Below are 26,707 nucleotides of genomic sequence, written 5' to 3'. Positions count from 1 at the left end.
GCTCCTTGCAAGGCAGTTTTCACTGCGTGGTCTGGGGAGGTTTCAAAGGGTTAAGCGATTCCTCAACTCGGTCCCTTAGCAAAGAAATGCCACAGCCCTGACCAGACAAAAGCGCCCGTCTTCTGCTTGGACAGACCCGTACAGAAAAGCCACCTCCTAACACAGTACTTCACCGTGCCCCGCAGATGCGAGCTATCACCCTTATTTTGCAGACAGGAAAAGCTGACAAGGCAGAGCTGGACAGGTTCCTCCAAATTCCTTCTGCAAACCAGCAGCAGAGCAGGGACCACAGCCTCAGTCAATGAGCAGGACTCTCTTTCTGGAAGCAGAAAGATGCTGCATGCCGTATTTTACAAAGTTTCACCTCTTTTCCAGGATGCATTACAAGGCTTAATGAGTCACTGCACAAAAGGCTGAGGATACAAAGAAAACAGAGATCAGCCAGCGCACAGAAGAATGCAGGCTGGGATCCTAAAATCCCTATTCAACGCTCAGTGCTATCCCAGGCAGGTCTCACGGCTGACAAGGTATTTCTTACAGGAGAAGGTATTACAGGCAGCACAGTCCCACATCCTTACAGACACAGGGCTGCCGACCGCGGGGCAACACCTCACCGACTACGCGAGGCGCACACACAGCGAAACACTCGTGGGGGGGAAAACAAAGATGTAAGTGCTCCCTCCACGACGGGAAGGAGCTACACCATCACGCGGGCAAGACAGATGGAGGAGGGAGCCAGCCCCAGCTAAAACCTTTCACGCCAGCTGTCTGCAGGTGTGCCGAGCATCAGGAAAGCTGCTGCACGCCTTTCAGGCAAGATAAAAAAAAAATAATAAAAAAAAACATCCAAAGCTATGTCATTTACTCGACAGGCAGGGAGATCTCCAAGCTCCGTGGATGTCTTCTGCATGATGGTGGGCCACTGGGTCTGACAGCTCACAGCGGCTCCAGCCAAAACACTGGCTTATGGGATCTCTGTCTCACCAGAAGAATTTCTATACTGGTATAACCTGCCAAGCCGTTCGTATTTACATTCGGTAAAAGGCTCGTTTACCTCCACAAAGAGAACAAAACTCATAATATTTACAATCCAATAGCAAGATCCCGTATGAAAATCATACCAGCTCCAGCCCGGAGCGCTCCGCAGACCCGACAGAAAGCGCTTTCCTACCTGAAGAGTTCCCTGATTTCCCTGACGGTGGCCTGGAATGGGATGTTTCGGACCAAGATCTTGGAAGTCGTCTGCTTCTTGACGGTTTGTTTTTTTCGGGACGATTTCACAGCAGGCCTATGAAGCCAACAGAAAGGGCAGGTAAGGTGCAGCAAAACACCCATCGCATTCTGGCTGCTTCAAAATTAAGAATGCAGAATAATTAGCCAGCTAGCTCACATCGACATCCTCACTGGCATCTTACTGGCGACAATGGAAATGTCATACAGCACACTGAGAAGGAATGAATTTCAGTGATTTAAATCCTACCTCTGAAAAATCAAACTGTCCAGCTTGCCGACTGCAACCTCAACTGAGGTTAAGCAGCTGGCCTGGACTCACGTTTCCCTCTAACTTTTGTTTTGACATCAAATCTTGCCCATTCAATTGTCAGGAGAATGTATTATTTGATATATTAAAAAAATACCTTAATGTAAGCCAATTTTGATTCTTTTTCTTACTAGCTTAGAAAATAGCAAATGAAAATTTTTTAATAGATTATTATTATTTTATTTTTTTAACTTCAGAATTGTATTGCATTTGGACAAGATAAGGATTTACCCAATACAAAACACAGCAGCTTGTTTCATAAAGCAAAGCATTCTGCATCGTAGGCTGGATACCTACTGAAGGGATTTTAAACATCAAAATGGATGAAAATGGTTTATAAAAGAATTGAAATACAAAGTGCAGCCAGGAAGCTGTCAGACTGCTTCTGGTCCCCAGGGACCAGATTTTCAAACAAATTTGGACACTTAAGAGATACCTCCACCAGTAGGGTTTCCAAAATGCCTAAGGGACAGTTTTCAGGTGCCAACATTCACCTTCAAACATCTGGATTAATTTTCAACTTTGCACTTAAAAGATTCTGTACTGAATAAAAACCCTAAAAAGCAGGACTCGAACTCCAGCTAAATTCATCTCCAGGTAACCATGTCCTCTGCACCTGAATGCCCAAACAAAAGAAGTTGAATCCAAATTTTTTTTCAAGCAAGCGAGAAACCTGTATTTGTCTTGATTTGATCAGAATCAGCAGCAGAACATTATTCTTAAGGTCCTGTTCTCCCTGATGAACTAGGGTAAAAGATTTCATTACCCAAAGAATATCAGTCTTCAAGAACTCCTTAAACCCACTGGAACTTGGGCTATCAGTTGATTTTGCAATGCTGACCGAACTGTCACCAAAGCAGAGGTTTTAGAGGAGCCTTTCCTTGCGTGTGGAAGAAAACTCAAGTGCCCGGTTCTCACTCTGGGCTCATTTTTGGGGTCCTGCTACTGCATGCTGCTTAGGGATTTTAAGTGGAAATACGTCATTTAGTGAGGGAACACCTTTGCATCAGCTATTCATAATTTCTTTTTTCTTTTCAAGTAACACTCACTAAAGTGACTTTGAGCAAAGCACAACAAAGGCTGAGGTGTTCAACAGTCAGAGCACTACTGATCACATCCCTCACGATGCAGAAGTGCTAGGTAGGAAGTGCAGAACCTACCGAGCATTACACCGCAGCTTAAATGTAACCATGTTACAGAGGTGAGACATAAGCTTTACCTAATAGCTCTCTCCGAGATTTTCACTTCCAGCTTATGGCCATCTACAGAGCAGCCCTAGAAGTTAAAACAAAGAAACAGAAAAAAAAAATAAAAAAAATTAAAAATCAAAGTCACAACAGCTTCCAAGCTTCCAGGATACAAGCACAGCATTTCACATCTTGCTCTTTCCCATACAGTCCTCCCCTTCTCCCTTCCAAAGTTTTTCTCTGTTGACCACCGCTCATGCGAGGCAACGCTTCTGGTACGAGGTTGGAGACAGCTTGACTGACCGAAGCAGCAGCCAACATCCCTGATCCAGCTGTCCATCAACCTCAGCTCTGCCACTAAACTGGCAAAAACGAGTCACTTCACTGCTTTGGGCTGTGGCTTCCTCTACCTCTGGACCACAAACTCTTCAAGGAATGGACTGTCTTATTATTTGTTCTGGGATGAGCCAAGGATGCTTTTGCCCACCATCTCTGGAAAGAAATCCGGACCGACAATGCTTAAGCTTACCTGGAGCCGGCGCAGGGCCTTCTGGGCACTCTCTGGCTTCTTGTACTCCACAAATCCAAAGCCCATTGAAAGCAAAGTGCCTGTCAGAAGAGAAAGGGGACTCGCTGAGCTAGCAGGAAACAGTGACAATATTAAGCAGGAGATGTAAAAACAAATCAGGAGCAAGCGCCGATTGCCAAAACTGGGGGGGACAGAAACTAATACCCCAGGCAAAGGGCCAGCCTGCCCATGCCCTGACTCTCAGGCTCCTCATCAGCACCCGTTACTGACTTGTTTTGAGCAAGATGCTGCTCTAGAACAGCTTGTTTTGATGCTGATGGCAAAGAGGAGATAACTGACGTTGCATGCAAAAGAGGTTTTTCGCTTTGCATAATTTCAGTGCAACCTCCTTAAAAAAACACCACTAAGTCCTACAAAATAACCGACGGTCACGGTCAGGCCAAGTGATCCATCCCATCATGGATACGCAAACATTTGTTTATACACAGGACATTTTCCTCATGACTGAAATGAGACCTTCACTTGGAAAATTTGCCAACTACCCAGAAACGAGTGTGACTTGTTGCAGGACAGCGATATCCAGGTTGCAGTCTGGTCCCCAGAGGAGACGCTTCTAACCCGCGACCCCTTCAGAAATTCATTTGGCCAACACTTGACAAGCAGTCAGTTACTGACCACTGCTGGGAGCCGAGCATTTGAGATCTGTTTCAGTTTGGACTGCCACGTGCTGCATTTCCCATCGTCACAAAGCGCAAGCCCCATGTTCCATTGAAGAGAAAACGCCTTCGAGGTCTGCGAGGCACAAAAGGAGCAAGCACTTCTATAAACCTGGGCAGGCAGCTGCCCGTTCCACACCAAAGGAGGAGACGCCTATTCCATCTCCCCACGCAGCAAAGGTTTGCGGCACCTACGGTCACACCGTGCTTCGGAGGAACACGCTGACCGGTGCAAGAGCCATAATCAAGGCTAGGTGAGGAAAGGAAAAATCCACAAGCAAAAACATAACCCCCAGTTTCCAACTTCAACACCTCAATGGTAGCAGAGTGTAGAGTGACAGAAGGAGATCGCTTTGGTAGGTGGCAAGAGATCAGCCCAGACTCAAACGTTGCTGTCTGGTCACGAGCATGCCTACAGCCAGGCACACGAGCAGTACTGTAGAGTTTGCTTAATTTCTTTTTCTTTCAGTGGATCCAAGTTTTCGAGTATCCCATGCAAGAGGAGCCCTGTTAAGGCAAAATCCCGTAAAGCCATGCAACTCCCTAGCCTAAAATCCGGGAAGAAGACATAGCCCATCCAGCCAGTGCTGGCCTTAAGCAAACTCTTCCCTGTCCAACCACCCAGAAAACAAGCACAGTCAATGCAACAGGCACAACCACTCGTCACCACAGCCTGCTGGGTTCGAAGCTGGCAGGCAGAAGGCAAACGAAGCCCACTCAGCACAGTACTCAGCCAGGCATCCTTGAAGATCCCGGCCGTTATTGCAGATAAAGCATGTCATGTGCAGGTTTAATCATCGTGGGGCACCGGTTCCTTTCAACTTGCATCCCGCTCTCTTCTGTGATCCTGAAGGAGTTGGCTTCTCTATCTTAAGATCTCAAGAGAAGGCCACCTCTCCACAAATACCACAATTGAGCTTAACCTTCTAGACTGAACCCCAGGGTATTTTTGGTTGCTGCTTTCAGCCATTTCAACAGGCACACTTCTAGAAATATTAAGGATTTCACCAACAAGAACACAAACGCTCAGCCAGATGAATGCTAAAGCAACGCCACACCTGAGCCCTCAGCAACCAGACAAGGGAAGGAATTGAACAGCAACATCTAGAGTACCTGCTTTGTCTTTCTTCTTGGATATTGTGCAGCTCTTCACAGCTCCCACTTTGGAGAACGTCTGCAAGGAATTTGGACACGTGATTCAGTTCCCTTTGTCACAGGCTTGCAACTCGAGTGACAACGTGGCCCTCTTCCAGAGCCAGGAGCACACGCTCACGGGCCCACCTCCCCCCAGCGCACACCTGACAAGCAGTCAGTGCAGCTGTATCTTATAAAATTATTTCTGCACAAATACACACACGCACAGAGACTTTTGAAGAATTCAGCACACGCGTTCCCAGGAATCCTCCACCACTCCTGAGAAACAGCACAGAGAGATGGGACGGCTCTGGAGGAACACTATGGATTACAAAATGCCCTCAGCCAGGTAGGGACCGTAGGGGTGGGTGACTCCTGCGATGCCCCTAGATCCCAGCTCTTTCCAAAGACATGAAGGAGGGGCTGGAGGGCAACGGGGGCTGCAAACCCGCTGTAAAACTGCAGCCAGAAGGCAGAAAAAGAAGACAGGACGAGCCCCAGTGCTCCTCCGAAGATTTACATTTGTCCCCAGACCCAACTGGACCAGGATCTCTACATAGCACCACAGTCCCAAGGTAGAGGATCACGGCCCCAGAACCGACTGACATTGCGCCAGCGTTCTTGGGCCATGAAATGTGGCATTTCACAAGGCTATAAAAAGTGGCAGAGATGAGAACTCCCAGTTGCTTTTCCTTATTTCGCTATTAACATCCCACGTGGCTTTAGAAATGCTACAATCTCTCCCAAGTGCTTTGCTGAGGTAAAGCAGTACAGACAGCTCAATGTTGGTAGAAGCTTAGATGAAAAGCACATCTCAGCGATACCATCATCTATTTATTGCCTTAACGCACAAAGCAGTATCACAGCTGCAAAAGTGCTTGTCCCAAGGAGAAGCATTACAGAAAGCACAGGAAATGCAGAGAATGATGAGTCTTAGAAGATTTCGTACTGCCTCCACCTGTCCCGAGGTGGAATTAAACCCCACCAAAACATTTCAGATACATTTGTCTTAATTGACGCCTGAAACCCCAAAGTGGAGGTTCCTAGTCCCAGTACAATCCAGTGCTCCCTCGTCTCCTGTTAGGTCATACTGGCTGCAACTCAACTCGTTTAAACTCTTTATCCTTAGCGCAACAGGCGGAGAACAGCTTGCTTGCCCCTTGCCTTCTGCAGCAGAGTAGAGCCCTTTCTTCTAACTCGTGCTGGGAGTGGGGGCTTTAGTCCATCAGGCATCTCAGTCTGGCCCTCAACCACACATTAACTGTCTCCTGCTCCATCTGAACAGATCATGCTAGGCAAAACCCCGTCCCCTCTCCTCGCTTACGGCTCACCTCCTTCAGCGTGTCTTCCGTGGTGGCAAAGTTCAGGTTTTTGATAAACAAGGTACACCCAGGAATGCTTTCTTCTTCCTCCTCCTCCTCTTCTTCTTCCTCCTCTTCCTCCTGTGCTGCTCTTTCCTCCGAGCCCATTATAGCTTCATCTGAAACAAAAAGAATAAACCCAACTCTAAGATGTAACAAAGCCAAATTTGGGGGGAACTTGCCCACTACCCCAGCTAACAGTTACTACTCCAGCAGAAACAGACCACTTCTCTATTGGCTCTTTGCGGGTGGACATAGACTGATGCAAGCTCAACATACAGTATGTGAGCACATCCCCATGAAAACTAAAATATTGCCTATCCTTTGAGTGTAGAAACTCCACAAACCTGCTTCCCCAGCACTCGGACACCCTCACACCAAACCAAGCCAGACACCTGCTGAACTAGGCAAGGGCCCCAAATTTGCTTGAGCATCCTTCTGTGCTGCTCTGAAACCACATCTCTTGCCAATGTGTATCCACAGGATGTGAAATGAGAACTTTCCCAGCAGCATGTGAAGGAATACGGTCTGTTAAGCCCAAACACATACTGAAGGTCAATGAAGAACTGCACCCAGCACAGAGGCTGTGGTCCTAAAGGGCTTCACTGTAGCGTTAACACTTCCAGAGTTCATACTCCGTGACCCACAAACCTCACTCAGGTCAACAGCCATGAGCACTACTTTGTACAAACCTTGCTTTGGGATTCTGCAAAGACAAATCTGTAAAAAGAAAACCAAATAATCAAGCTGCAATTCAGCAGTCAGCGCAACAGCTTCCTCTGGGGCACCCAAGCCCCACGGTGGAACTGTAAAGTTAACAGAAACCTGGATACGGTACAGCTGATCAATGGGCAAATCTGCTGCTATTTGCAGTTGGTCTCAACAAGGAAGGAGGCTTTGGCAACTGCATTTTGACTCTCTCTCTCCATCCATCCCCTCTCTTCCCAGCTTCTAAACTGGCTTAATTTCTACTGTACTTAATGTGATGAAGAGGCCTCAAAGCTACTGAGCTTTTGCACACACGGGAGGTTTGAGGAGCGATCCATTGGATCCCACACTGAAATGGAGGCTGCGGTGGGACTAGGCCCTTATTAGGCATCAGAGAATACACACAAGCATGCGCTCATGCTCTCTCACTCTCTCTTTTCCATTGACTTGTCAACTCCTTTCCTCGCCAGACCACTTGTCTTTAAGAGCATCTTCATTCCCTACAGCACAGCTGATGCTATGCTCATAAGGGGCAAACTACGCATCTCCCTTTGGCATTAACATCCCCCTCAGTGATTTTTCCAGGTTTATTTCTCCCTCATTTCGTATGAGGAGAGCCTGCATTGGGCCAGGGGTGTGCAGAGACTCCCCAGCTCCATCCCAAGAGCTGTCTTTCCCCATACAGCTCCATCTGGTTGCCCCCCCTGCCCCCTGCACCACACAGACCAAGCCTTTTTGGTTGGGTGGTCCAACCCTCCTCGCTCCAGCTGGCGGGGTATTTGCTAAGAAGCCACAGAAAAAAACCACCCCATTTCCCTCAAACAAGCCTCCTTCAAAGGCAGAGGAAGGAAGAGATTCAGCGAGACAGGGGTGGGATGAAGAGGTGCCTCCGTGGCTGGCACAACATGACACGGCCACACGCTGCCACCCGGAGCCCTTTTGTGAGCGAGGCATTCGCACCACATCCCCTCCCTTCCCTCTCCCAGATCCAGAGGCTGGCAGCAAAGACCATTATCAGCCTCCAGCAGCCTTCCAGGAGCTCCTGTGCTTATAGCCCTTTATCTCCAGGTGAGGGTCTCCGTCACAGGGAGATAAAGTGGCCCCCCACCTCCCCCTGGCTCCAGCCTTCCCCTGTGACTGGGGCACAGAATGGCAGCCCGGGAAGAGGCTTTTTGTCAGCTTTTCTCCCCCCTCCCAAAACCTCAGAGTCCTGAAATAGCTTCTAGCAAAACAAACCTACATAAAGCCATGCTCCTCCAGCCTCCCCTTTTTCTTTTTTAAAAGGATCTTGAGAGGTTTTAAATAACCAGGCAAGATTTTTTTTTTTTTTTTTTTTTTTTTTTACAGCCCCTGGGATGGGGAGAAAGAGGGTATACTCAGGGAGGGAAGATCACATCCTCGCAGTGGGAAATCACTCAGGCAAAGCATACAGTGCAGCTTGACGTAAGAGCCAAGAAATAGGTACAGGGACCCAAAAATCTCGCACCAGTAAGTCAGCCTCTCCATCCATCCACTGCTGCCTAGTGCTCCTGTTGCTGCAGCTCGCGTGGCTGCCCATGGGCTGGGACTGTGTCCTTGCACAGCGCACAACCGCTCACACTCTCAGGGGGTCAGGTCCGGCTTACAGAGAACAGCTACTGCTCTCCCGACACCAGACTGGACCAAAAAAATCTCTTCCCAGAGCTCACGTTAGCCCAGTCCAAACTGGACCTGGATGATGAGAGCAGCACTTCAGTGTCCATGCCTCATCCAGGAGGCGAGGAGGGCAGGGGCAAGAACGAGAACAGTGCTTGTGTGCTATGATCAACTAACACACTGCAGAGAGGGTGACCCTAAAGGCCGTGCAGACGACCTCATGAGGCTGCTTCCATCCCCAAAGGGTCAGGAATATATCAGCATTGCTGCTTTACACATAAAGGAGCGGTGAAAAAAACCAGAGATACCTCTGTCCCAAAGTCAAAGTTCTTACCAGGTACCAGCCTTGCTTTGCCCTCCTTTTCTGGAACCTCAAGGGTCTTCTTCTGAGGGGCTGGGCTGAAGAAGACACCCATTGGAGCCCATTCCAGATATAACGGCACAGAATGAAACTGTAAAGGGAACGCAGGAGAGAAGTGAAGAGTGGAGGGCAAGGCCTGAAGAAAAAGCTCTGCTCTCAGCTTTACTTTCCTCTCACTCTGTAGTGGAAAACAGCAGTGGAAAAGCTGAGCAACTTTTTCAGCTGGCTAAACACTCTTTCCTTGAAGGAGAGTCTGTATCCAGCCTCACACAGGACTACAGTCTACCACATACCACGCTCCTGTATTGCAAAAGGTAAAAGAAACCCTCTCCAGGCCACCCAGGCTTTTCTAGATGTGTCATAGCCCCCTCCTCCAGCCATCTTCTGCAGGTCGAGAGCCCCACTCAGCCACTGCTGCACAAGGATGGACCAGGCATCTCCCTAAATCCAAGGGACAGAGGGTAACAGCAGTGGCTCTGCGATAACTCACTTCCCTCAAAAGTCTTCTGCCCCTCACATTTGTAGCAAGCACTCTTTTTTGCAGCTTCACAACTAGGCAAGATCCACAGTCCCCTGGCAGCTGCCTACCCGTCACCGCGCTCACCTTGGAGTAGGCCAGCTTGGTGAACGCTTGCTTGGCCTCAGTTGGCTCCAGGAATTCCACAATGGCAGTGATGCCTCCTTCTGGCAGCAGCACCCGGCCCAGGCTGCCGTGCTTGCCGAAGACATCCTCCAGCTCTGCTACACTCGTGTTGGCTGGGAGGTTCTTCACCAGGATCACCGTTTTACTCCGCTCACCGGCAGCCTGCCACGTTCAGTGGGGGGAAAAAAGGGGAGATGGGATTTAAAAAAGCAAAACCCAGTATCTTACTAACTGAAGATTTCAGATCCAACACGCCGGGCTCTCTCAATCCACGTCACTCCCTTCCAGGATTCAAGGGGGCCAACAGCCATTTAGCAAACACTTCTATAAGATCTACACCCCAGTACAACCTCCCAGTTCCACAAATGCTCATGTATGGAGGCTTCAGCTCCAGATCCACCCTGGTATGGACAAAGGACTCCTTCTCTGCCTACAGCAAGCTGACCGTCATACTATAAGCCATGATACTATGTATTTCAACCACCCCAAAGGCACTTGCATTTTCAAATGGACAGAACATTTCCTAACCCACGTAAGGGGTCAATCCTGCAAGATGCTAAGGATTTTGTTACGAATTTCAAAGAGAGCGGAGGACACTAGGACTAGGCCATCATATAGAAGAGGTCCACATCGCTGCCTCCAGCTGGGCATCTCACCTGACTGAAGGAATCCAGGCTGACTCCGTTTTCAATGAGGAACCGCCGAATTTCCTGGACCAGCTCGGTTTCTCCCAGAGCGACCCTCACTGCCACGCTGTCTTTACTCTCCTGCAGACAAGAATGCCAGTCATTTTTTGTTCCTGCTGCTCTCAGAAGCAGATGCAAAGGGAATTTGGCAGAGAGCTTGAAGGTAAAACGCTCCAGCTCCTCTGAAGCTGCTGAGAGTTTTGCTGTTGGAGTCAGAACGCTTCCCAAGACAAAATGAAGCTTCCAGGAAGGATCTGAGCTTTCGGGTGTAAATTCCCATCAACTTCTAGTTATGTAGAAATGCAAAATTCAGCCACAGAAAAGCAGAGCGGGAAGGAGGGCTGGGAGCATCACTTTGTCTTCCAGTGACAAAACGATTGTTAGGTTTAGATCCCACAGAGAACCTACAGCACCAGTGATCTGTGCTCGTTGGTGCACAGAGGCTTTTGGTGCACAAAAAGACCAGGAAGGCCCTGGGCACGAGGCAAAAAGATAGGAAAGCGATCTCCCATCCCTGCTGATCGATAAGCCAACTCACATGATCAAGCACTTGGCTTTTGGAAGCGTTGTACTTCTGAGCAATGGCATCAGCCACAGCGTTTGTCCCCACAAACAATGTGTTCCAGTTGTGAGAGCTGTCAAGAGAAAGAAGAGCCAGGTTCAGAGTCACGCAGTCCCTTCTTCCACTGGTGTCTCTTTATTCAATGGTCCTGGGAAAAAAAAAAGCTTTGAATGCCACCAGCAGCAGCCAGGGTGAAGAGTTTGAGGGAAAGAAGGGTGGAACATCCTTAGAGAAGGAACAGGATGAGGGAGACATGACTGGAGAGCAAACAGAAAGGCAGCAGTGGCTGAAGCTTAGTTGTTCTTCCCTAGAGGTCACTGGTCACAGCTCTGCAGTTATGGCTGGAAGTTCAGATGCTGGCTCAGAGGAACACATGTTTTCTCAACTGGTCTCCCCGAAGCACAAAGCCCATGCAAGCAAGGTTGCATTCCTTTCCCTTCAAGTTAGAAAGTATCAGCCACTTCTTTCAAACTAATTTGCCACATAGAAAGACAAAGTTCCTACAAGTTTTAGAAATACAGGTGGCCACGTAGAGGAGAAAGACGCAACTAATCTGAAACCACTACCCTAAAGAATTACAGCATCAGACCAACTTTTTTTCGACACCAGAGAAATAAACTCATACACAAATCCATTCAAACCCACGCTTCTCTCAATTTCTGCTGCTCACTGAACTACTAACGGTACTTGGACAGAGAAATCATGTAGGTAAGAGATAAAGGAAACAGAGCTGCACAGGGAAACACTTTATTGACTTTGGTAATCTATACAGCCCCTGCAAAGACCCCACATGCATTCCTGCCTCTTGGGCATTTGGCAGGTTGTGTTGTCTTGCCTCGCTACAAGAACCCCTGTACCTGGCACTGTTGGCTTTGTCCCTGGCCTCTTTCTGCTTTTTGTAGGAGGAAGAATCTTCTGCATCTACATCTTCGGTTTTTTCCTTTTTGATTGTGGATGGTAAAAGATGCATCATTCTACCCTAGAAGAAAGGAAGAAGAGATCCAGCAGCTCTGAAATAACCCACAGCAGTTCATGAACCAAGCAGAGTGGAAGAAATTTTCTGGCAACTTTCCTAGTCAAGCAGTCTAGGTGGAAGGAGGGAACCTTCCTTCCCAAAGGAGATATTACTGCAAGTCAGAGTAGCCACACAATGTGAGAGACGGAGACTCAGATCTCCTTCTCCATCTCTAGCTCAGATTTTGGCACCTGCAAGGCTGTGCAAACCAGGCTACTCTACCAAAAGCAACTGTGTTCCATAGAGCAAGGCAGAAGAGACTCAGCCTTTTCAGAAAAGCACAGAAGCACTTGGCCACGTTACCAACAAACATTCCCACCAGCTGCAGTCCAACAGCACAGGAAAGCGATTAGTCACCGTACCTGGAACACTTGCCCATCCATTTCTGCGTAGGCCTTCACCGCGTGCTCGGGAATCATATAGGTAATGAAAGCAAATCCTTTGGATTTCTTGGTCAGTCTGTCTATAGGGAAATGGATCTCCGAGAGGGGTCCTGCAAAAGGCAAGACTTCACCATGACAGACATCCTCGCACGGCCGTCACACGCTCTGAACTGGCACCTCCTGGCCAAAGCCAGGGAGGAGGGGAGCCAGGGAAGTCCAGAGCAGCTCTGGATATTGCAGAGGGTATGCGGCGAGCCACCAGCCTGGGTGAGGAGCTGCTGGCTGCAGACTGACAAGGCAGGCCCAGCAAAAGCACCCCAGGTCCAGTTGTGCACCTTGTGGCAGCTCACAGGGCTTTGATAAGCGACACAGACCAGGCAAGCTCTGAGCAGCTGCATCTACCTTCAGTCAGGAGTAACGATTTCCACAACCTAACCCTCTCTCCCCACCCCCCGGACACTCTAATGCCAAGACAACCTTAAATTTGTTTAACTTTGAGCTAGAAAAGGGAAGCTTCAAGCTTTCACCTGACATGCTGAACATGAATTTGAGGTGTATCTCAGAGATTCACCTCTTATCTACGGTATCTAGAATAATCTCCTGCATGATCAGTATTTCATGCAGCAGGTGCTTCTGGTTATCTTCTCCTCCTCCCTATCACACTAGGACTCAGAGCCTGCACTGACTGGCAAGAGCTTTTACTGTTGCATCAGAGATGCGACAAGAGGGGTGAGGGCAGACGCACACAGCAGTACGTGCTTTGAGCAAAGCAGCACGGAGCCAGCATCAGTTTCAAAGCCAAGCAGCCACAGACTACCACACCAGGCAATAAAGATGATGGGAGTTGGTCCATATCAAGAGGTGTGGGACACAGAGCTCTGTCCATTCACACCCAGCAAGAAAACCTGTGGGCACAAAGGAAAGACGTAGCCCTGCAAGTCCCAGCCCCACAGCAAATACTCACCGTACTTGGAAAAGATCTTCTCCAAGTCCTCCTCAGTGCTAGTAAAGGGAAGATTCCTGACAAAGAGTCTCCCTGATTCAGACAAGTCCTCTTCTTCCTCATCGTCCCTCTTCCTTCTTTGCCATGGCTGGTTATCAGGTTTTGCCGTAACAGTTTGTTTTGGAGTATTCCCGCATCGGAATACCTCAATGCATCGTCCACCTAATCCACAAACACACACAGAGAGGCACCTTAGATACTTCCCAAGGCCGTGGACAATCAATATCAATGCGCAAAGAGCCTGGGCTTACAGCATTGACACAAGCAATTACAATTCCACAAGCTTTGAGCAGAACTCTGCCTGATTTAAAAAAAAAAAATATAAAAAAAATGGGGGTGGGGGCTGCAAGAGATCAGTCTTCATAAAAACCAGGATAATATTTGCCAGACAACTCCACAGTCTCCCTTCCTTTCAGATAGCGCCAGCCTTTCTGCATGTGCCAACTTAGTCCACAGGCTTCCAAGTAGATATTCGCAGTCTACATAGAATTTTTGCTACTATAATTTTAGTAGTTCCATTAAGGGCTAGGCCAAGAACGGGTTTCAAACACAGGCTTACAGAATCATTGGTACAAATCCCCTCCGCTATCCCAATCAGATTTAAACAATATCATTTCTATACCAAGAGCAAGATACACTTCAAGCACAGGACAAAAGACGAGGGCCAAAGAGCAACACGCGCAGCTCAGTCACTTGCCAATTCTATGCTGCTCCCAACACAACACCTGGTTTAGCCCACGTTAGCTGAGCTGAGGAAACCACCCCCACCATCTGCCTGGGAAAAAACTAAGACAACAGGAGACGCTTCTGCAGTGAACACTTCAGCAGCTGAGCACCCTGCCATCAACATCAGCCAGAACAAGACAGAACAAACAGCCCTTACCTATGTATTCTTTTTTTCGCTTCAAGGCCCTTTGCACTTCTGCTTCACTCTTCAAGTCAACAAAGATATAACCTTGGTGGAAGGAAAGGTTCAACAGAGCATCATGTGGGGAACACACAACCACTAATTGGCTAATTAAGGGTGAATTGGGCTTTCTTTAATATAGATTCCTATAGATAAAGCATTAGGTTCCCATTAAAGTTTCAATCTGGCCTGAAAATGGCCATGTCAGACTGGAAGGCTGCCTTTTAAAAGCTTGTTCTCTACAGGCAAACCAAAGAAGCCCGACTTAACAGCTGAAGTAGGCTTTCACAGGTGTCTCCAAGAGCAAATAAAAGGCGCATCCGCTGTTAGGCTATGAAAGGAAAACAGCGCATCGCAAAGTTCCCTGCCAGCTCTAAGGACCTGCTCCACACTCTTTCTGATGAGTATCTCCAGTTGCCACAGCCTGTCAGGAGACCCACCTTGGCTAAAGACTGCTCTGCAGCCGATATGAACAGGTCAGCAAAGTCTCTGGGTGCTGCTGCAGCTATCCCAGAGGAAGAGACCTTTCCTTGGCATGGTTTGGGATGATTAGGAAAGTGCCGGAGGCAGATCAAAGAAAAAGCTCCTGCTGCTACTCCTAAGGGAGCACAGCCAACATTACTCTGCCCGCAGCATCCTATGGACAGCAACGAGGGCAAGTGAGCTGCAAAGTCATAGAAAGGTCTCTAACAATCGGGACACGAGCCAGTGATTTGGAATTGCAGATGAAAAGAGCAGTGGTGTGATTGAGAGGTCCTCTAACTCACAGATCCAACCCCCCTTCCACATATAGACACTACCTGTATTTTTCCCTTGGGTGTTTTTTCCTATCCGGATTGCCACTGGCTTCAGAGGCAAGAAGAATTCACGAATCTTTTGCTGCAGGAAGAATTATAATTGTTTAAATAAGTTCTCAGGTACAGGAAGCAGCAGGTTTCAGACTTAGGTTTTTTATATACACTATAGAAAACACCAGGTGGAACATAAAACATCTCTGCACAAAGCCAGTTCAAAAGTTTCTCTGACCGCCCACACAACTCTCAAAACAGCCCCATAAGTCTAGATGCCTCTGCAAAGATCGTGCTGAGTTACACACTGAAAACACCCTTGAGCCTCCATTCCCAGCTCCATAACAAAGCTCACCTCGGTGAAGTTCAAGGGGGCACCACGAAGTTCCACTGTGTATGGTGTGCTGGCTTCCGCTGAGCTGCCTTGGGTCTGGACAGAGGATAGGGGAAAAAAGAAAAAAAAAAAGAAGAATAAAACAAGCTGAGTGAAAAACACCAAAAGTAACAGCACAAAAAACTATCTTGTCCAACAACCAGGAGGATGAAAAGCAGGGAGAGAATATCAAGAGATTCTCACAACAGCACCAGCCTGGGCAGGAGATGCCAGATGAGGGTGCAAGATTTGGCTGGGACAGTCAAATCCAGTCACTAAAAACCGAGTTCTGTAGAACAGCGTTTCCTGCAGACAGAGACGGACACAGGAAAAACAGAAAAGCCTCTGAAAACGGCACTAGCAGCACTTGTCTGGAAGCCCCATCTTCAGGAATTCAATCAGCACTAACAGGAGATCCAGCAAACTTTTTTAACGGCTCCTGCTCAGTGAGCCAAGAAAGCCGGTACCTAGGGGGTCCCACAGACTTCAAGCTTTCAGCTCATCCCTGGAATGACCGAGACACACGCTATCCCATAAAGCTCCTGCTTTAGATAAGACAAAAGTCTAATTCAGCTATACCTCTAGTGTGGATCCTTTTTTCTTCTTCTTCGCCGGTGTCTCTTGCTCTCTTTGTTGGGCTTTTGGCTTCCCCCTTTCATCTGTGTGGGTACCAGCAGTTTCTGCAATGCCCAAATCCTCCTCATTCTCACTTTCCTCTTCCACCTCCTCACTATCCGTTTCTTCCTCTGTACTGGATGAGGAGGAAGAATCCTTCACCACTTTAGATTTCAGGTAATCCATATCCGAGAGGTCTTTGCTGGTAGCTGCCTTTTTCTCTCCTTTCTTTGCTGTCAGAGAGGAGAGACCAGAGAAATTTTGCACACAGATGCTGATGCTGCTCCCTCCCCAGCCAGGTAAAAGCTGAGAACTGACACAATCATGAGAACCACCTTCCTCTCCTCTACCCTTTCCATGGGAAGAAAAGGCTTGAGAACAGCAGAGCAAAGTTATCTCAGCAATTCCAGACTGACACTGGATCACTGTTTTTCAAAGCAACAGTTCATGTACAAGACAAATTAGAAAGGAGCTTGAGGAACTCCATGGCAAAGTATTGTGTCTCAATTTTAACTAAATAGTTCAAGCAGACCCCAAGAGAAGGTTTTAAATTGTTCAGTTTAGTTTTTCAGGGAAAAGGAGAGAGGAAGCCGTTTCTCCGAAACACCCCTCCATGCCCCACCAAAGATCAACTGATGACACCTATGTTTTAGTTACCCAGAAAGAGATGAGGAGCAGCAGGGAAATCGCTATTCACTCCTATAGAACAGCATAAGGAAATAGCACATAGGGAGGAAGAAAGGCTCCAAAACTACATCCATCACTGGTACAGGGACACTGGATTCTAAGATGACATACACCAGACTGCAGCCCAGATTTCTCAGTCTTCTAAGTTAACCTGCTACTCCCTTCCCATCAACTCTGACAGGGCCCAAGGACACACAAACGCTTCCAGAAATATGCAAAGGCAGACCAGACAAGTTCACGGACATCAGCTACAGGTTACTAAACAAACAGAAACCACATCCAGCTCTGGAAATCCTCACGATAAAAGTGCCTGCAGGCTAGGAGAGCATTTAAGGGAAAGATGCAGATGTTTGCCCTGTTAGTCTTCCCTAGACATTGACTTAAGCACCCAGGGGAAAGCACAAATGCCATACCCTTAATGTCAGAAACTGCACTTCTCACATTTCCCCAAATTCGGGAAAACAACCATACATCCACAGCCCACAGAATGAGCCTCATGCTTGAGAAACCACCTTCCTGATTGCACTGTCCCCATTTGGAGGCAGGACTCTGAGTCAGGTCCGACCAGCACACCTGCTCGCACATTCACACTGTGACAAAGACAAGCAAAGGGCGATAGTTCCTCTTGGTACCTTTAGCTTCCTCTTCATCTTCAGAAGGTTCTTTCCCATCCTCCTCCTCCTCACTCAGCTCCTCAGACTCATCTGAATCAAAGTTGAGATAATCAGCTGCTGGCTTTGATTTTCCCTTCTTGGGCTCCTCCGCCAAAGTGTCATTAGCCCAAGTGGCCACCTGAGACCGTTTCTGGTGAACCACCAAGAATTCCTGGAATGTTTTATCTTCTTCCAGCTGTTGAAAAAAAAAAACAAAACAAGCAGACAAGCTGTGAAGACAGACACAGGAGAGGTAGTAGCAAGTTTGAATTAAAAAATATCTCATTTCCAGCAGTGTAAAAAAAAAACCAACAAAATCCCTTAAGGGGAGTCCACTTCACATTAACAAGGTGAGCACTTAAAGTGACTAAAGTCTTCTCAACACCTGTCAAGGCCTACTCTTCCTTTTTTGTAATTGATGTTTAGAAAGTACCTTAAAGAAGAAAACAAAACCTTAAAAAAAGAAAAATCGTACAAGTTGCACATGACAAAGCTCGTATACGGTTAAAACCCAGAACTGTTGAAACAGGATTGTCCTGGATGCAGTTTGTGGTCACTAAAATCATACACCTTGCCTGAATTAACAACACAGGAAGCAGTACAGAAAAGAGTTATTCAGCTCTTGCCCTTCATACAAGCTAGCAAGAATGTGGGGATTGCAATTCAACCTCAACTCACCTCCTTTAAGTTTTCTGTTGGATCTTTCTTCTTTTTATCCTAGGAAAAAAAAAAAGATTTTTAGAAAGCCTTATTAGAAGCACAGCCAAGATAATTTCTCAGGTAACCTAAGGGTACAGGGAAGATAGACCCTAAGGCAGAAAATACCAGAACCAGGACTCCAACATCCGTTGTCCCAGCCACTCTGTCCCCTTCTCCACACACCAGGCTACCCTTTCCTCTGCCAAGTCACCGACATACATCAGAGCCTCAAGAAAATACACAAGACTCACTTTCTTTGTGCCTGCAGGAGCTGCACTTGCCACAGGTTTCTCTGCCTGTTTTTCTGAGGCAGGGGCCTTCTGAGAGTGCTTACTCCACGCTTTGGGTTTTGAAGGGTCACCAAAAGACTTGCATAACTCAACCTGAAAAGAATCAATCAGATCTTTCATTAAACATATATATTCAACAGTCTGGTTCTATAACTGCTAGACAGGCCACACTCAGGAACATTTTTTATAAGCCTGATGGGATGGAGGATGTGCGTGCAGAACAGGCAACTTCACACAGATATTAATTTTAGAAGCACAGAGCTACATCTTCACTCAACATGGGCAACGGTTTGTTGTGCTCTTTTAAGCACAGTCAAATAAGTTGTTCTGTTTATCATGAATCCTCCTCTGTCCCGAACAGCATGATGAATGACTTTAAATTAAAAATGACCTCAAGTTCAAAAGGTTCAATTTATGACAGCTCAAAACCTGAGACTGTTGTTCCAACCAGCACTGAAATCACTGCTAGTGCACGAAGACAGCCCATCTGAATCAAGTACCTGACTGAGACTCCAGCAACGAGGCCTAGCATCAAACTTTGATGTTTTGCTGCAGAGAAATTAACATTTAGGCTTTCTTGGCCCCCCGGCTGCTCACCCCTAAGACTACCAAAATCTCCAATGACAAACTTGCTTGAGACTCAAAAAAGATATTTTTAAAGATCAACTCACTGTGACTCTGGAAGTGTCTATGAAACTTCTGTTGAAATGGTTCAGTGCCGTTTGAGCTTCATCTTCAGACTTGTAGCCAATGAAGCCAAATTTCCGGAACTTGCCATCCTTGGTGAACTTCAAACAACAATCGGTCAGCGTGCCGAAGGCAGCGAACAGCTTCCGAAAGCGATCTTCCTTCATCTGGGAAGCGAGGAAGGACAACAGGAAGGCAAATCAGCAACGCAATGAAAGACGCTTTGCGTCCAAACCAAACATTTGCTATCAGAGGGCTCACAAAGCGCTGTAGGAACCACACCGTATTGTTGCGAGGCTGATAAAAAACCCCACCAACACACGCATCAGCTACCAAACCGCTTCATCCCCTCTGTGAATCCACTACACGTACAGATGAAACCTCTGTCTGCAACGTGCCCACAGCCAAAGCGTGCCCACAGCTCTCGGGGAGCCGGGGGCCCCGCAGTGCTGACCTGCCACAACCAAGCCCCCAGTTCAACCACAGACACGCTGACACCCTCACGGGAGACCCGGGTGGCCGCAGACCAGCAGAGCACGCCCCTCTGCCCAGCTCCTGGAGAAGGAGAACATGGCAGTGGCCACAACGAGCCCCAGTCCCGCACCCTGGGGAGGGGACTGCCAGCTCCCGTCTCCTGGGGCACGTCCCCAGGGAATCTCCCTGACCTCTCCCGGGGCATTCCCAGCCCACGGGAGCCTCCTCATTCTCCCACAAGGGCCCCCGCACACCTCCAGGACCCCCTCCCTCCTCAGAGCCCCTTCCCCCAGGGCATCTCCCTGCTCCCCCCCGCCCCGAACCGAAGACCCTTTCTCCTAGGCAATCTCCCCGCTCACCCCCGTCCCCACCGCACCGAGGATCCCCTCCTCTCCCGGGGTCTCTCCCTGCCCAGGAACCCGAGTTTCCCCCGGGGTTGTCCCCTCAGACTCCATCTCCAGGCCCGCAGAACCGCCTATCACCCCGCAGACGCTACAACCGTGCGACGCGCTTACCCCGTTGGGGAGGTTCTTCACGATAAGCCGCGACATGGCGGCGACAGAAAGCGAGCGGCGACAAAAAAAACCAAAAAAACCCCAAAACCAACCCAGCCTCCACAGCGCCAGGCCCCGCCGCGCTCAACCGCGTCCACGCCGGCTCGCGGGCGCCGCCATCTTCCCGCCGGGTCACGTGGGTAAAAGACCGCAACGCGCAGGCGCTAGAGGCGGGGCCCGGCGCTTAGCAACGGGGCCTTAGCAACGGGGCCCTAGCAACGGGGCGGGATTGGCTGGAGCGGAGGTCGAGGAGCGGGGGGGCGGGGCGAGAGGGAGCATCAATGGGGCATCAATGGGGCATCAATGGGGCATCAACGGGGCATCAACGGGGCATCAACGGGGCAGGGACCGGGAGTGTTTGGGGGGAACGGAGGGGACTAGGGACCCCGCCGCCTGCGGGGGGAGCCGGTAGCGCCTCCCCGGGGACCCCGTGCCCCCCCTCCAGCCCGTTACCGGCCGCTGTTAAAACCCCCTCGGTGATTCCGTCCCCCTCACCCTCATCAGAGGGGACCCCGCTGCCCCCCACCCCGTGTTTTTCCGAGGCGTGGGGTTGCAGCCCACTCCCACACACACACCGTTCCCACCACCCCCGACCCACCCGCGTTGCTCGGTGGGGCCGGAGGAGGGAGCTCCGCGCCCGCCGCTGCCCGTTCCCGGCGGCGGCGGCGGCTCCGGGCTGAGCAGCTCCGAGGTGTCAGCACGGTAGAACCCACGGGAGTAAAAATCCCGCGGGGGCTGGCGAGGAGTTGGGTTTAAGGCTGGGGGGAAAGAGGCAGCGTGTCCCGCCGCCTGGTTCTCCCCTCCTAAAAGGCAGGCAGAAGGAGCGAGGAGGGAAAGAGATCAAGAGTAAGCAAAAGCACCTTCTCTCCAAGAAATAGTTAAATAAGTACGCGGTCTGTGGATGTTGTGGTTGCAGAAGCTCCCACGGGCAAACGAGGCCAAAAATCACGGAAGAAAAATCCCTTGAGGGTTACTAAAGGTCCTTTCCTACCTGCACATCCATTGCTGGAGGGCAAGCGTATTTGGGGGAAGCGGGACTATTCTCCTTCAAGCATCCCCTCTTGCTTGCAGCCCTTCAGTCCGGCTCTGCCTCTCTCCCAGCGCTCCGAGCCCGAAATCTGACTTTACACCTTCATTCGCAGAGGAAGATGCTCAGGACAGCTCTCAGCTTCAGCACAGCCCTCGCTAGTTTTTCACCCTAGTTTGGCTCCACACCTGATTTACCCCAGGGACAGAGGCTGCCTCTGCCCAGCCCGGGTCACCCTACAAGCAGCGTGGGTAGGGTCTCCATCTCCTCATAGCCCTTCAAGGTGGATCCAGCCAGCCGTGCCCATCCCGAAGGCCCAAAGCAGCAGGGAGCTATTTGGGGGAGTCAGTCCTCAACCCAACCGCACCTCTACTACATCCCAGTGTCCTGGCAGGACTGGGATTCAGGCTTGTTAGCTGGAGAACCCAGCTTGAGCCCATGCTCTCCCCCGAGGTGAGCAGCAAGAGAAACACTCGCATTTTCCAGGGAAGGAGAGCCGAGGCAACGGCCAAGCCCAGCGCACGGGAAACAGGAGAGGGTGGGATGCCGCTGGGACTGCCAGAGGGTGGGATGCCGCTGGGACTGCCGTCCAGTGCCCCGCTCAAAGGGCAAACACAGGGCACAAACCCCTCTCACCCCACAGCCCCGCCTGGGGGTACCCAGGAGGAGATTGCTCCTGCTCCCGTTCACCTGGCCTTTCAAAGGGGTCTCCATGAGATGTCTCAGTACCAGGGACCCAGCTCCCTCCCCCGCTTTTGCCCTCTGCTCCTGCCTCGTCCTTGGCCGGGCTGTCAGACCCATCACTTGGGATGAAGGCTGGCACTGACAGGGCTACGCTCGCACCATCACTAACACATCCAGACCTTGCCCTTGTCACTCCCGTCCTCTCCAAGACACTTGCCCCCGTCTCTCCCTCCCCATCTCCCCCTCACCTGCTGCTCACAGCCGGCAGCGGTGCGCAGCTCCTGCCCACGCTGGCCGGGCAACACTGTCCTTGCCCGTTCCTGTCTCCTAACTGGGCGCTGCTGGGACAGAGATGTAGCCTGGCCATAGCCAGCCCTTCTGCTCCCAGTGGGGCCTCACCTCCAGTTCCAACTTCACCCAGGGGTGCAATTTCCCTCCTGCTAGCCTCCTCTGCAATTAGGGTTGATTTTCCCCAGGTGAGAGCTTGGCCCCAGCATTCAGCTGCGGAGGCTGTGTCCTCTGAGGGTGCCCTGGACCAGAAAGAGCCAGTTCTCCACTGATGCTTGGGAGAGAGGTGCTTAACTAAGCCAGGCTCTGGGACTCTTGATCCCAGCAAAGAAGCCTCAGTGTGCACACAGGGGTGTGGGTTTTGCAAAGTCCGTGGAGATGCTCAGCTTTGCTCATCTCACTTCTTTGAGACCAACACGTTTTAACCCTCCCCGGATGCAAAGGCTCAATACAGAAGGACAAGCTTTACAAATACTGACTTGAGATTTTATTTCCTTTGTGGTTTCTGCTCCCCAGGGTGGGTCAACTTTTTAAGTTTACAAACGCGAGAGTTGGAACAACATCCTTTTTCTGAAAAAAACAGATTTGAGATAAGAGTTGCTGCTTCAGCAGGCGGTTCTGCTGCGCCGTGGAAGGTTCTTCCCCAAGGCAGGCTCGTTTCTGATCAGATGCCCGGGCAGACAAGAGGGAAACCGAGGCCCTGTCTTGAGAAGGCTCAAAGAAGGTTTTGGAAAGCAGCTCCCTGTGCTTGAATATCTGTCCTGAAGATCATACTTAACCCTTCTGCTGCTGGCACACAGCATGGGTAGGGGACAGACTGGGCATTGTACAGCCAACTTGGATGGTTCACTGGGCACAGGTCGAAGAACCTGTGCTCCAAAGCAGAGACTAGGGAAGACACTGAAGAAATTTGGGGCGGTTGTTGTTGGTGGGTTTCGCCCCCCCCCCCCCCCCCCCGGAAACTATTGTCTTTGGTGATGCCAGCGTGAGATACTCCTGTCCCCGTGCCACCAGTCCCCGCAGCAGTGCTGGACCTGCTCCCAGCAAGGGGTTCCCAGCAGCAGATGGGATGGACACAGGCTGCCACGCTGGGAGCTGCGTGGGGGAGTGAAAGGAAAAGCAGCTGTGCCCAAATTTTGTTCCTTAAACCGGCTTACGGCAACGAAAGGCAGAGGGTGACTGGGAGGTGACGTGCCCGGCAAACACGACACAACATCAACCCGCAGTCAGGGTGCCGATCGGAGAGAGCACCGGGTTTACCCTCCTACCCCCCAGTTAGCTCCGTGTTGGGGTGTCTGATGGGCTGGTGGCAGGGTCTGGGCGATGACCGTCCCTTCACCTTCACTCCCCCAAATCCCCCCCACTCTCAGCAAAGAGGGGGACCCAATGCTCTGTCAACCCCACCGCCGAGAGGAGGGGGGGAAGACACGGTCCTTCCCTGAGCTCCATCCAGTCGACCTGTCACAACGCGTTAGGTGGCCGGCTCGTCGGCCGGCCGGACAGGGGGTTGCACAGCGCCAAAGAGCAGGGGTCACCTTGCTGTAAAATGGTATTATGGGCTGCCTGCAGCAAAGCAGCTGAACTTTGGAAAGCAGGGTTAGGGCAAGGGATCGCAGTGTCGGGGGCATCTCTCGGTGGGGAGAGGCAGGTGTGGGCGGAGGGGCGAAAGGTTCCTGACATTGTGCTCCGGGAGGTGAACGCACCGGGGGTAAAGTGCTGTTGAGAAGGAGAGAAAGAAAGAAAGAAGCTGCTGCAGATTCCATCTATGCCTAGGTAGGATAAGAGAGAGGTCAGATGCAAAGTCTACTGCGGTCTTTGGAGAGATGCTTCTCTTGATCTACAGCCCCGCCGCGGTATCCAAAGGGGCACCAGAGGTTTCTCCCTGATTTCCCCAGGTCTCGCAGCACAGCCTGTCACTCCTGCCACCCCGAGCAGGCAGAGCTGTGACCCTGAGCCAGGATGGCCGCTGCGGTGACAAGCCAGCCCGCCCCGGACCGGAGGCAGGTGCTGCCAGCCCTGCCCGAGAAGGACGAGCACAGCCCCAAGACTTCATGCCTGTCTGATCGGGAGCGCCTCGGCCACTGCTGGATGCTGGTGAAGGTGACCAGGGAAGGTAAGATCCATGGAGCCAGGGTCACCCTTGCTGGGACAGCGTCCCCCCGCCCTGCAGCCTTGCCAGGCGGCCGTTCTGGTGCTCGTGGGATGCTGCCGAGAAGATTTGGGGGTTGTAGGGGGGTTCTGAGTGTACCCACAGCCCTCGATGGCAGTAAGCACTAGAGGTGCTTAGTTTCCTTGACCCTCAGACCTTGAGTCCCTCCCTTTTCTTTTAGGTGTGGACAGTGAGCAAAATTCAGCCTCGGGGGATTACTGCAGAGGGCTGTAACCTGGCTGAGGACCTTCTTCAGCTGATTAAATTAACCCACCGATACCAGTGAGGACAGAGATGAAGAATATGACCCAGCAACACTTACTGCCTGGTTTTGGTGTGCTGGCACCCCACCGAGGCACTCCGCTTGCGTGGGTAATGGTATATTAACAGCACCATTGGAAACACTGCCCAAATTTCCTCAGTTTTGCTGCTGGAGACGGTAGCTTTTGGGAGCAGAGATGGCTGGACCCTCCTCGTACGAGCAAATTGTCCTGCCCAGTCCTGGAGAAAGGAAAGAAAAGGCTGTCTTCAATGATATAGCTGATGCTTGGAAATGTAGTGCCTGATACACCTGCCCCACCGTGTGCTGTACAACAAGATGGGGCCAAGAGAGGAGCGGGAGGACAAATTGCCCTTCTGAAGGGCTTCATCCCTGGGCAGCTGGGACCGTGCCCAGCCTGGTCTGCCGAACCCTCTGCTAGAGGGAGAAGATGCTTTTGTCCTTGCCTGGGGGATGCGATTGCTGCAGTGTCACTGTGGGCAGCAGAATTTAGCTTTTCAACCAGATAAACCCTCACCTGAACCTGCCGCCTCAGCTAAGGAAACAGTCCGCAAGCACGTCCTGCGGTCCTGCTCTCTGCCTTCTTTGTGTCTGCAGTTTCGGGGTAGAGATTGTGTCTTTTCAAAGGCTTAAAGCTAAACTATAATGCTGAGTAACAAGCAGATGGGTGTGAGGATGAGGAAGGGCAGGAGAGATTTTCCCCATCACATCTCTGAACGCAAATGAGCTGCTGCCACCAGCTAGGCTTGCCACAGAGAAGGATTCAGAAAGGACTTGGAAGCCCAGATAGTCCTTTGAGTTACAGGAGCTGGGGAGCACAGGTAAATCATGTGCATGAACAACAAATCATCTGCCAAAACACAATTAAGGGGACCACGCTTGCCCTGGAGAGGAGCCACCACCAAAGCAGGTCTCAGACCTCCTTCCTCTCCCTTTGAAGCAGCTGATGCTGGTGGCCGGCAGAGCCAGAGGAGATGGTCCACGAGGTCAAACCCTTCACTCCGTCACTCTGCCCACGGGCTGGTGAGGAACATCAGCACTAGCCCACACTTCTCCAGCAACATCTCTCCCTGGCAGAACCATCCACGGCCCTCCAGAGGTGGCTGTGTTGACCTTGGCATTAAGCACACACAAATTGCCGAGATCTGAGTGGCCTTAAAAGAAAGGTTCACCCAGTCTCCCTCCTTACCCCACCTAAAGCCAGGGGAGATATCGGCTGTGCTCTGCCGCAGCTGGATCTGGTCCAGGCAATTGTCACCCACCCAAGACACCGTTTCCAGCAGTTGACAGATAAGGTCCAACTCCTTCCCGGGGTGCCCCCAGCCAGCCTTCAGCATCTCTCTTTACACCCACAACAGACTCCCACCAGCCTTCCTGCTGGCTGTAGATGGGACTCTCCGTGAGGAAACATGGGAGAGGGATTTTTCCTGCTGCTGCCCCTTGCCCGGTCTCTCCTCCATCCATCACCCCTTCCGCCGCCTTCAGTTTCCTTTGTATTTCTGTATTTTTGGGGGTGTGTGTGTAAATGGACTCAGGGGAGGGTCCAGGCAACAGCTGCCTTTGATCAGAGCAACATGTGGGAGATGGAGCACTTCAGGAATGCCGACTCCTGATCAAAGGTGGGAACACAGTGACAGCCGGGACTTGGCAAAAACCCATCCCCGCTAATCCCTGCCGGGAAGCTGGGGGGTCGGATCAGCGACCCACACAGGGAAGTCAGCCTTTGGCCCATCGAAGGGAACGATCCGTGCCCTGACGCAGGGTGAGGGGCAGAAGAGTTGCTCCCGTCTGCCCCACAGGGCTCTGGCCTGAGCAGGGCGTTATCCTCTCCGCAACAAAGCAAGCAACGGGATTTCCATCCCTCCGGGGCTCCATCCCTGTTCCCACACGCTAAATGACCGTGCCAGCTCGCTGTTGTCCTGCCTGCCCCTGCCAGCAGCTCTGCCAACCCGGCACATGCCAAATCCCACGGCACCCACACCTGCCCCGGGAGGGGATACCAAAGGAAAAAAACAGGTCCGTGATGCCCTAACACTTTTATCGCCTCAGTAAAGATGAGGCGAGGGTTGAAAGGTCGCTTGCTATAAAA

At 50.6% G+C, this 26,707-nt stretch overlaps 1 protein-coding gene across 1 annotated transcript in view; it reads right to left on the bottom strand.

Moving 5' to 3' along the window:
• Window positions 1-20,302, bottom strand: part of RBM19 (RNA binding motif protein 19) — a 70,391-nt gene extending 50,089 nt beyond the window's left edge. Inside the window, exons 1-21 of the mRNA XM_049804615.1 lie at window positions 20,152-20,302; window positions 19,147-19,329; window positions 18,437-18,568; window positions 18,165-18,203; window positions 17,466-17,682; window positions 16,111-16,379; window positions 15,514-15,588; window positions 15,171-15,249; window positions 14,347-14,418; window positions 13,425-13,625; window positions 12,440-12,570; window positions 11,920-12,041; window positions 11,039-11,135; window positions 10,471-10,581; window positions 9,776-9,976; window positions 9,145-9,262; window positions 6,438-6,586; window positions 5,086-5,146; window positions 3,257-3,336; window positions 2,760-2,815; window positions 1,172-1,288 (exon numbers count right to left, since the gene is read on the bottom strand). Of these exons, the coding sequence (XP_049660572.1) occupies window positions 1,172-1,288; window positions 2,760-2,815; window positions 3,257-3,336; window positions 5,086-5,146; window positions 6,438-6,586; window positions 9,145-9,262; window positions 9,776-9,976; window positions 10,471-10,581; window positions 11,039-11,135; window positions 11,920-12,041; window positions 12,440-12,570; window positions 13,425-13,625; window positions 14,347-14,418; window positions 15,171-15,249; window positions 15,514-15,588; window positions 16,111-16,379; window positions 17,466-17,682; window positions 18,165-18,203; window positions 18,437-18,568; window positions 19,147-19,329; window positions 20,152-20,187 (2,546 nt within the window). The 5' untranslated portion in view covers window positions 20,188-20,302. The remainder of the gene's footprint in view (window positions 1-1,171; window positions 1,289-2,759; window positions 2,816-3,256; window positions 3,337-5,085; window positions 5,147-6,437; window positions 6,587-9,144; window positions 9,263-9,775; window positions 9,977-10,470; window positions 10,582-11,038; window positions 11,136-11,919; window positions 12,042-12,439; window positions 12,571-13,424; window positions 13,626-14,346; window positions 14,419-15,170; window positions 15,250-15,513; window positions 15,589-16,110; window positions 16,380-17,465; window positions 17,683-18,164; window positions 18,204-18,436; window positions 18,569-19,146; window positions 19,330-20,151) is intronic.
• Window positions 20,303-26,707: the final 6,405 nt, after the last annotated feature.

Source organism: Accipiter gentilis, chromosome 7 (assembly GCF_929443795.1).
Source record: "Accipiter gentilis chromosome 7, bAccGen1.1, whole genome shotgun sequence".
Lineage (NCBI taxonomy): Eukaryota > Metazoa > Chordata > Aves > Accipitriformes > Accipitridae > Astur > Astur gentilis.
Note: the sequence above shows the minus strand (reverse complement) of the source record. Positions and strands in the feature narration are given on the sequence as shown.